At 50.2% G+C, this 11,129-nt stretch overlaps 1 protein-coding gene across 1 annotated transcript in view; it reads right to left on the bottom strand.

The window, feature by feature from the left end:
• Positions 1-7,891: 7,891 nt before the first annotated feature.
• oit3 (oncoprotein induced transcript 3) overlaps positions 7,892-11,129 on the bottom strand; it is a 34,675-nt gene continuing 31,437 nt past the window's right edge. The window contains 2 exon segments of the mRNA XM_055864097.1: positions 7,892-8,142; positions 8,259-8,358. Of these exon segments, the coding sequence (XP_055720072.1) occupies positions 7,966-8,142; positions 8,259-8,358 (277 nt within the window). The 3' untranslated portion in view covers positions 7,892-7,965.

The raw sequence follows: 11,129 nt of genomic DNA, 5'->3' as shown, positions 1-11,129 counted from the left end.
TGTTGTGATGTATGTTATTATGTGTGTTGTGATGTATGTTGTGATGTGTGTTATTATGTGTGTTGTGATGCGTGTTATTATGTGTGTTGTGATGTATGTTATTATGCGTGTTGTGATGTGTGTTGTGATGTGTGTTGTGATGCGTGTTATTATGTGTGTTGTGATGCGTGTTATTATGTGTGTTGTGATGTATGTTGTGATGCGTGTTGTGATGTGTGTTGTGATGCGTGTTGTGATGCGTGTTATTATGTGTGTTGTGATGTATGTTGTGATGTGTGTTGTGATGCGTGTTGTGATGCGTGTTATTATGTGTGTTGTGATGTATGTTGTGATGTGTGTTGTGATGCGTGTTGTGATGCGTGTTATTATGTGTGTTGTGATGTATGTTGTGATGTGTGTTGTGATGTGTGTTGTGATGCGTGTTATTATGTGTGTTGTGATGTATGTTGTGATGTGTGTTGTGATGCGTGTTATTATGTGTGTTGCGATGTATGTTGTGATGTGTGTTGTGATGTATGTTATTATGTGTGTTATTATGCGTGTTGTGATGTATGTTGTGATGTGTGTTGTGATGTGTGTTGTGATGTATGTTGTGATGTGTGTTGTGATGTATGTTATTATGTGTGTTATTATGCGTGTTGTGATGTATGTTGTGATGTGTGTTGTGATGTGTGTTGTGATGTATGTTATTATGTGTGTTATTATGCGTGTTGTGATGTATGTTATTATGTGTGTTATTATGCGTGTTGTGATGTATGTTATTATGTGTGTTATTATGCGTGTTGTGATGCGTGTTGCTGTCCATTGACTGATGGGGATATCAGGCTTTTTTGTTACTTTTCTATGAATAAATGAATAACTAATTATACCATTTTGATGTGATAAGTTCACTTAAGGTACTGCAGGTACAATAGTTGTATACTGTGGTGGTATAGAGTGGTGGTATACTGTAGTGATATAGAGTGGTGGTATACTGTAGTGATATAGAGTGGTGGTATACTGTAGTGATATAGAGTGGTGGTATACTGTAGTGATATAGAGTGGTGGTATAGAGTGGTGATATAGAGTGGTGGTATAGAGTGGTGATATACTGTGGTGGTATAGAGTGGTGGTATACTGTAGTGATATAGAGTGGTGGTATACTGTAGTGGTATACTGTAGTGGAATAGAATGGTGGTATACTGTAGTGATATAGAGTGGTGGTATAGAGTGGTGGTATACTGTAGTGGTATAGAGTGGTGGTATAGTGGTGGTATACTGTAGTGGAATAGAATGGTGGTATACTGTAGTGGAATAGAATGGTGGTATACTGTAGTGGTATACTGTAGTGATATAGAGTGGTGGTATAGAGTGGTGGTATAGAGTAGTGGTATAGAGTGGTGGTATACTGTAGTGAAATAGAATGGTGGTATACTGTAGTGGAATAGATTGTTGGTATACAGTGGTGATTTCGAATCACAATACACTACACATGTTGTCAGTTAATACTCTTCAGGGTTTTTCATTGAGCTCCATGCTCTTTATTAACCTGGGTGTCAGTCGTTCTGCTCTCTTTATTAGCCTGGGTGTCAGTCGTTCTGCTCTCTTTATTAGCCTGGGTGTCAGTCGTTCTGCTCTCTTTATTAGCCTGGGTGTCAGTCGTTCTGCTCTCTTTATTAGCCTGGGTGTCAGTCGTTCTGCTCTCTTTATTAGCCTGGGTGTCAGTCGTTCTGCTCTCTTTATTAGCCTGGGTGTCAGTCGTTCTGCTCTCTTTATTAGCCTGGGTGTCAGTCGTTCTCCTCTCTTTATTAGCCTGGGTGTCAGTCGTTCTGCTCTCTTTATTAGCCTGGGTGTCAGTCGTTCTGCTCTCTTTATTAGCCTGGGTGTCAGTCGTTCTGCTCTCTTTATTAGCCTGGGTGTCAGTCGTTCTGCTCTCTTTATTAGCCTGGGTGTCAGTCGTTCTGCTCTCTTTATTAGCCTGGGTGTCAGTCGTTCTGCTCTCTTTATTAACCTGGGTGTCAGTCGTTCTGCTCTCTTTATTAACCTGGGTGTCAGTCGATCTGCTCTCTTTATTAGCCTGGGTGTCAGTCGTTCTGCTCTCTTTATTAGCCTGGGTGTCAGTCGTTCTGCTCTCTTTATTAACCTGGGTGTCAGTTGATCTCCTCTCTTTATTAGCCTGGGTGTCAGTCGTTCTGCTCTCTTTATTAACCTGGGTGTCAGTCGTTCTGCTCTCTTTATTAACCTGGGTGTCAGTCGATCTCCTCTCTTTATTAGCCTGGGTGTCAGTCGTTCTGCTCTCTTTATTAGCCTGGGTGTCAGTCGATCTGCTCTCTTTATTAGCCTGGTTGTCAGTCGTTCTGCTCTCTTTATTAGCCTGGGTATCAGTCGTTCTGCTCTCTTTATTAGCCTGGGTGTCAGTCGTTCTGCTCTCTTTATTAGCCTGGGTGTCAGTCGTTCTGCTCTCTTTATTAGCCTGGGCGCCAGTCGTTCTGCTCTCTTGTCAAGCCAAACAAGACAGCTCTATAAGAAGTTAGTAAGAGAGGATAAACAGACTGGCAGTCAGGCTAGCTCTCCATACTTCGGTTATATACCGTAAATTAGACTGTCTATGGATATTACATATGTTTTTACTACACTTACAGAGCATTTGGAAAGTATTCAGACCCCTTGACCTTTTCCACATTTTGTTACGTTACAGCCTTATTCTAAAATGTATTAAATTGTTATTTCCCCCTCATCAATTTACACACAATACACCATTAAAAAAAGCAAAAACAGGTTTAGAATGTTTTTAAAATTGTATTTTTGTAGAGACATATCAGATTTACATAAGTATTCAGACCCTTTACTCAGTACTTTGTTGAAGCACCTTTGGCAGTGATTACAGCATCGAGTCTTCTTGGGTATGACGCTAAAAGCTTGGCACACCTGTATTTGGGGAGTTTCTCCCATTCTTCTCTGCAGATCCTCTCAAGCTCTGTCAGGTTGGATGGGGAGCGTCACTGCACTGCTATTTTCAGGTCTCTCCAGACATGGTCGATCGGGTTCAAGTCCGGGCTCTGGCTGGGCCACTCAAGGACATTCAGAGACTTGTCCCGAAGCCACTCCTGCATTGTCTTCGCTGTGTGCTTAGGTTCGTTGTTCTGTTGGAAGGTGAACCTTCACCCTAGTCTGAGGTTCTGAGTGCTCTGGAGCAGGTTTTCGTCAAGGATCTCTCTGTACTTTGCTCCGTTCATCTTTCCCTCGATCCTGACTAGTCTCCCAGTCCCTGCCACTGAAACACATCCCCACAGCATGATGCTGCCACCACCATGCTTCACCGTAGGGATGGTGCCAGGTTTCCTCCAGACGTCACACTTGGCATTCAGGCCAAAGAGTTCAATCTTGGTTTCATCAGACCAGAGAACCTTGTTTCTCATCTTCTGAGAGTCTTTAGGTGCCTTTAGGCAAACTTCAAGCGGGCTGTCATGTGCCTTTTACTGAGGAGTGGCTTCCATCTGGCCACTATCATAAAGGCCTGATTGGTGGAGTACTGCAGTGGAAGATTCTCCCATCTCCACAGAGAAACTCTGGAGCTCTGTCAGAGTGACCATCAGGTTCTTGGTCACCTCCCTGACCAAAGCCCTTCTCCCCCGATTGCTCAGTTTGGCCGGGCGGCCAGCTCTAGGAAGAGTCTTGGTGGTTCCAAACTTTTGACATTTAATACTAATGGAGGCCACTGTGTTCTTGGGGACCTTCAATTCTGCAGAAATGTTTTGGTACCCTTCTCCAGATCTGTGCCTCGACACAATCCTGTCTCGGGACTTGACGGACAATTCCTTCAACCTCATTGCTTGGTTTTTGCACTGTCAACTGTGGGACCTTATATAGACAGGTGTGTGCCTTTCCAAATCATTTACCACAGGTGGACTCCAAGTTGTAGAAACATCTTAAGGATGATCAATGGAAACAGAATGCACCTGAACTCAATGTCGAGTCTCATAGCAAAGGGTCTGAATATTGATGTAAATGAGTTATTTATGTAAATAAGGTATTTATGGAAATTAAGGTGTTTCTGTTTTTATTATTAATACATTTGCAAAAATGTCTAAAAACCTGTTTTTGTTTTGTCATTATAGGGTGTTGTGTGTAGATTGATGAAAAAAAAGGGAATTTAATACATTTTAGAATAAGGCTGTAACGTAACAAAATGTGGAAAAAGTCAAAGACACTGTAGAAACCAGTACATTGGCATGAAAATCTACATTTTCTAACCTTTATATTTAACTAGGCAAGTCAGGCATCTATCTACATACAGGCATGGCCTGTAAACAAGTCATCCGGCAAAACTCACCGACCTAGTTCAGGATCTTTCATCTTGTAGTACGACTGACAAATTGCATACCCCAGCTCCTCAAGCCCTTCAAACGATTTCTAATAGAACTGCCAATCACTTTAATGTGAGGAGATTGCGCTAGAGGGCCAAGTGGCTAAGATATAGGAATGCGTTTCAAGTGGCACCCTATTCCTCGATGGGCCCTGATCAAATGTAGTGCACTATATAGGAAATAGGGTGCGATTTGGAACGTAAGCATATATAAGCATGGATGTACTGTATTTACCAGACTGCAGTGTGACAAGGGAGACTGACATAAGGGAGTTAGAGGATACAGTGCATTACTGAGGGATGTGTGGCCTGGCCTACATCAATGACTGAAAGTCTGTACTTTGATTTGACTATTTGATTTGGTTTAACCAGGAGAATCTCTGAAGGTTCTCTTGACCTTTTGAGTTGTGTGAGTTGTCATGGTAAATTAGTGACAGAGAGAAAGACTGTGGTGGATGTCATCATGTCCTTTCAGACGGAACCACTAGGCCCCTCAAACTCAACTCTGGACCTAGATGCCAGTTCCACTGCGTTCCCCCATAGTTCCCCTCTAATCAGGGACTGATTTAGACCTGGGACACCAAGTGGGTGATTCACCTCTAATCAGGGACTGATTTAGACCTGGGACACCAAGTGGGTGATTCACCTCTAATCAGGGACTGATTTAGACCTGGGACACCAAGTGGGGGATTCACCTCTAATCAGGGACTGATTTAGACCTGGGACACCAAGTGGGGGATTCACCTCTAATCAGGGACTGATTTAGACCTGGGACACCAAGTGGGGGATTCACCTCTAATCAGGGACTGATTTAGACCTGGGACACCAAGTGGGGGATTCACCTCTAATCAGGGACTGATTTAGACCTGGGACACCAGGTGGGTGATTCACCTCTAATCAGGGACTGATTTATACCTGGAACAACAAGTGGGGGATTCACCTCTAATCAGGGACTGATTTAGACCTGGGACACCAGGTGGGTGATTCACCTCTAATCAGGGACTGATTTAGACCTGGGACACCAAGTGGGTGATTCACCTCTAATCAGGGACTGATTTAGACCTGGGACACCAAGTGGGTGAAATTAATGATCAGGTAGAACAGAAAACCAGCAGACTCTGGGGCTGAATGGGTCCTCACACATAGCATTATTGATTCTGCAGTCCTTCACGCTATGGTGGTCTGGTGGTGGTGGTGGCCTGGTGGTGGTGGTCTGGTGGTGGTGGCCTGGTGGTGGTGGTGGTCTGGTGGTGGTGGTGGTCTGGTGGTGCTGGTGGTCTGGTGGTGCTGGTGGTGGCCTGGTGGTGGTGGTGGCCTGGTGGTGCTGGTGGTCTGGTGGTGCTGGTGGTGGTCTGGTGGTGGTGGTGGTGGCCTGGTGGTCTGGTGATGTGGCGGTGGTGGTGGCCTGGTGGTGGTGGTGGTGGCCTGGTGGTGGTGGTGGTGGCCTGGTGGTGGTGGTGGTAGCCTGGTGGTGGTGGTGGTGGTGGCCTGGTGGTCTGGGGGGGTGGTGAAGGTGGTCTGGTGGTCTGGTGATGTGGTGGTGGTCTGGTGGTGGTGGTGGTGGTCTGGTGGTGGCCTGGTGGTCTGGTGGTGGTGGCCTGGTGGTGGTCTGGTGGTGGCCTGGTGGTCTGGTGGTGGTCTGGTGGTGGTGGTGGCCTGGTGGTGGTCGTGGTGGTGGTCTGGTGGTGGTGGTGGCCTGGTGGTGGTCGTGGTGGTAGTGGCCTGGTGGTTGTCTGGTGGTGGTCTGGTGGTGGTCTGGTGGTGGTAGTGGCCTGGTGGTGGTCTGGTGGTGGTAGTGGCCTGGTGGTGGTCTGGTGGTGGTCTGGTGGTGGTGGTGGCCTGGTGGTGGTCTGGTGGTGGTCTGGTGGTGGCCTGGTGGTCTGGTGGGGGCCTGGTGGTCTGGTGGTGGCCTGGTGGTCTGGTGGTGGCCTGGTGGTCTGGTGGTGGTCTGGTGGTGGTGGTGGCCTGGTGGTGGCCTGGTGGTGGTCTGGTGGTGGCCTGGTGGTGGCGGTGGTGGCCTGGTGGTGGCCTGGTAGTGGCCTGGTGGTGGCCTGGTAGTGGCCTGGTGGTGGTCTGGTGGTGGTCTGGTGGTGGCCTGGTAGTGGTTGTGGTGGCCTGGTGGTGGTCTGGTGGTGGTCTGGTGGTGGCCTGGTAGTGGCCTGGGGGTGGTTGTGGTGGCCTGGTGGTGGCCTGGTGGTCTGGTGGTGGCCTGCTGGTGGCCTGGTGGTGGTCTGGTGGTGGTCTAGTAATGGCCTGGTGGTGGTCTGGTGGTGGTCTGGTTGTGGTCTGGTGGTGTCCTGGTGGTGGTGGTGGTCTGGTGGTGGTGGTGGCCTGTTGGTGGCCTGTTGGTGGCCTGGTGGTGGCCTGGTGGTGGTGGTAGTGGCCTGGTGGTGGTCTGGTGGTGGTCTGGTGGTGGTCTGGTGGTGGTCTGGTGGTGGTGGTGGTCTGGTGGTGGCCTGGTGGTGGTGGTGGCCTGGTGGTAGTGGCCTGGTGGTGGTGGTGGTGGTGATAGTGGCCTGGTGGTGGTCTGGTGGTGGTCTGGTGGTGGTAGTGGTCTGGTGGTGGTCTGGTGGTGGTCTGGTGGTGGTGGTGGTCTGGTGGTGGTCGTGGTGGTAGTGGCCTGGTGGTTGTCTGGTGGTGGTCTGGTGGTGGTCTGGTGGTGGTAGTGGCCTGGTGGTGGTCTGGTGGTGGTAGTGGCCTGGTGGTCGTCTGGTGGTGGTCTGGTGGTGGTGGTAGTGGCCTGGTGGTGGCCTGGTGGTGGTCTGGTGGTGGTGGTAGTGGCCTGGTGGTGGTGGTGGTGGTCTGATGGTGGTCTGGTGGTGGCCTGGTGGTGGTAGTGGCCTGGTGGTCGTCTGGTGGTGGCCTGGTAGTGGTCTGGTGGTGGTCTGGTGGTGGTCTGGTGGTGGCCTGGTGGTGGTCTGGTGGTGGTAGTGGCCTGGTGGTCGCCTGGTGGTGGTGGTGGTGGTGGTAGTGGCCTGGTGGTCTCCTGGTGGTGGTCTGGTGGTGGTGGTGGTGGTGGTGGTGGTAGTGGCCTGGTGGTCGCCTGGTGGTGGTCTGGTGGTGGTGGTCTGGTGGTGGTGGTGGTGGTGGTCTGGTGGTGGTGGTGGTGGTGGTGGTGGTGGTGGTGGTGGTGGTGGTCTGGTGGTGGTGGTGGTCTGGTGGTGGTGGTGGTGGTGGTGGTGGTGGTGGTAGTGGCCTGGTGGTGGTGGTGGTGGTGGTGGTGGTCTGGTGGTGGTGGTGGTGGTGGTCTGGTGGTGGTGGTGGTGGTGGTGGTGGTGGTCTGGTGGTAGTGGCCTGGTGGTCGCCTGGTGGTGGTCTGGTGGTGGTGGTCTGGTGGTGGTGGTGGTGGTCTGGTGGTGGTGGTCTGGTGGTGGTGGTGGTGGTGGTAGTGATCTGGTGGTGGTGGTGGTCTGATGTCTCAGTCTGGCAGAATGTGTATGGGTCCTCCACTCATGAGACAATGCTGGTCATGCTCCTACAATATATATTGTATTTCTATATCTATTGTATCCATCTCTATATCTATTGTATCCATCTCTATATCTATTTCTATGTTTGCAGTGGTGCAGTGGTGTGATGGCCCGAAGGTGGTGTGGTGGGTGCCATGGTGGTCTAATGTCTCAGTCTGGCATGATGCGTATGGGTCCTCCACTCAGCACGTGATGCTGGTCCCAGTCCCTGTCCTCCTGTTCCTCCTCAGTCCTCCACAGTTCCCGACGCAGACGCCCTCTACAGCCCTGAGAACAGCGGGAGTCTCCTGCCCCACACACCAACACACGACAGTGCAGGAACACCTCCTGTTGACACACACGCAGATAGACACGTGGATACACACAGAGATGCGAACATAGATACGCACACACATACATACTGAACTGGCCAGCTGGCTCCCAGGGTGTCTGTTCTTACTGACCTTGTTGTCCTTGCCGACAAACTTGAAGACAGGAACCTGGAAGTGTTTGGATAGCTGGTCCTTAGCAGAGTACTGACGCACCATTTCATCTGAGATACACCTAAACACACATTATAGGGTTAGAGAGGAGAAGAGAATAGAGGGGAGGAGGTAGAGGGGAGGGGAAGGGGAGGAGGGAGAGGGGAGGGGAAGGGGAGGAGGGAGAGGAGAAGGGGAGGAGGGAGAGGAGGAGGGAGAGAGGAGGGGAAGGGGAGAAGGGAGAGGAGAAGGGGAGAAGGGGAAGGGGAGGAGAGGAGGAGAAGGGGAGGAGGGGATGAGGGAGGGGAGGGGAGAGAGGTGAGGAGAGAAGAGGAGGTGGTGAGGAGGGAGGGGAGGAGGAGAGGAGAAGGGGAGGAGGAGGGGAAGGGGAGGAGGGGGAGAGGAGGGGAGAGAAGAGGAGAAGGGATAGGAGGGGGGAGAAGAGGAGGAGTGGATGAGGGGAGGTGAGGAGAGGAGAGAAGAGGAGGTGGTGAGGAGAGAAGGGGAGGAGGGAGAGAAGAGGAGAAGGGGAGGAGGGAGAGAGGAGGGAAAGTAGGGAGAGAAGAGGAGAAGGGGAGGAGGGAATTGGGGAGAGAAGAAGAGAAGGGGAGGAGGGAGAGGAGGTGAGGAGAGAAGGGGAGGAGGGAGAGGAGGAGGAGAGGGGCACAATGAGGGCAGGAGATTATAGGAGGAGATGATAGTTATGCTGACAACCCATACATTGTTTTAACACGCTACTCCATCTTAACACAATACCCACTGATCCATACACTGTTTAATTAACACGCTACTCCATCTTAACACAATACCCACTGATCCACACACTGTTTTAACAAGCTACTCCATCTTAACACAATACCCACTGATCCATACACTGTTTAATTAACAAGCTACTCCATCTTAACACAATACCCACTGATCCATACACTGTTTAATTAACACGCTACTCCATCTTAACACAATACCCACTGATACATACACTGTTTTAACAAGCTACTCCATCTTAACACAATACCCACTGATCCATACACTGTTTAATTAACAAGCTACTCCATCTTAACACAATACCCACTGATCCACACACTGTTTTAACAAGCTACTCCATCTTAACACAATACCCACTGATCCATACACTGTTTAATTAACACGCTACTCCATCTTAACACAATACCCACTGATACATACACTGTTTTAACAAGCTACTCCATCTTAACACAATACCCACTGATCCACACACTGTTTTAACAAGCTACTCCATCTTAACACAATACCCACTGATCCATACACTGTTTAAACACGCTACTCCATCACTGTTAGCTACAGCTGCCTTTAGGCTTCCAAATGGCACCCTATTCCCTATGGGCCCTGGTCAACAGTAGTGCACCATATTCCCTATGGGCCCTGGTCTAAAGTAGTGCACCCTATTCCCTATGGGCCCTGGTCTAAAGTAGTGCACCCTATTCCCTATGGGCCCTGGTCTAAAGTAGTGCACCCTATTCCCTATGGGCCCTGGTCAATAGTAGTGCACCCTATTCCCTATGGGCCCTGGTCAATAGTAGTGCACCCTATTCCCTATGGGCCCTGGTCAATAGTAGTGCACCCTATTCCCTATGGGCCCTGGTCAATAGTAGTGCACCCTATTCCCTATGGGCCCTGGTCAACAGTAGTGCACCCTATTCCCTATGGGCCCTGGTCTAAAGTAGTGCACCCTATTCCCTATGGGCCCTGGTCTAAAGTAGTGCACCCTATTCCCTATGGGCCCTGGTCTAAAGTAGTGCACCCTATTCCCTATGGGCCCTGGTCAATAGTAGTGCACCCTATTCCCTATGGGCCCTGGTCAATAGTAGTGCACCCTATTCCCTATGGGCCCTGGTCAATAGTAGTGCACCCTATTCCCTATGGGCCCTGGTCAATAGTAGTGCACCCTATTCCCTATGGGCCCTGGTCAACAGTAGTGCACCCTACTCCCTATGGGCCCTGGTCTAAAGTAGTGCACCCTATTCCCTATGGGCCCTGGTCAATAGTAGTGCACCCTATTCGCTATGGGCCCTGGTCAACAGTAGTGCACCCTATTCCCTATGGGCCCTGGTCAACAGTAGTGCACCCTATTCCCTATGGGCCCTGGTCAACAGTAGTGCACCATATTCCCTATGGGCCCTGGTCTAAAGTAGTGCACCCTATTCCCTATGGGCCCTGGTCTAAAGTAGTGCACCCTATTCCCTATGGGCCCTGGTCTAAAGTAGTGCACCCTATTCCCTATGGGCCCTGGTCAATAGTAGTGCACCCTATTCCCTATGGGCCCTGGTCAATAGTAGTGCACCCTATTCCCTATGGGCCCTGGTCAATAGTAGTGCACCCTATTCCCTATGGGCCCTGGTCAATAGTAGTGCACCCTATTCCCTATGGGCCCTGGTCAATAGTAGTGCACCCTATTCCCTATGGGCCCTGGTCAATAGTAGTGCACCCTATTCCCTATGGGCCCTGGTCAACAGTAGTGCACCCTACTCCCTATGGGCCCTGGTCTAAAGTAGTGCACCCTATTCCCTATGGGCCCTGGTCAACAGTAGTGCACCCTATTCCCTATGGGCCCTGGTCAACAGTAGTGCACCCTATTCCCTATGGGCCCTGGTCTAAAGTAGTGCACCCTATTCCCTATGGGCCCTGGTCTAAAGTAGTGCACCCTATTCCCTATGGGCCCTGGTCAACAGTAGTGCACCCTACTCCCTATGGGCCCTGGTCTAAAGTAGTGCACCCTATTCCCTATGGGCCCTGGTCAATAGTAGTGCACCCTATTCCCTATGGGCCCTGGTCAATAGTAGTGCACCCTATTCGCTATGGGCCCTGGTCAACAGT

This window comes from Salvelinus fontinalis, chromosome 1 (genome assembly GCF_029448725.1).
Source record: "Salvelinus fontinalis isolate EN_2023a chromosome 1, ASM2944872v1, whole genome shotgun sequence".
Classification (NCBI taxonomy): domain Eukaryota; kingdom Metazoa; phylum Chordata; class Actinopteri; order Salmoniformes; family Salmonidae; genus Salvelinus; species Salvelinus fontinalis.
Note: the sequence above shows the minus strand (reverse complement) of the source record. Positions and strands in the feature narration are given on the sequence as shown.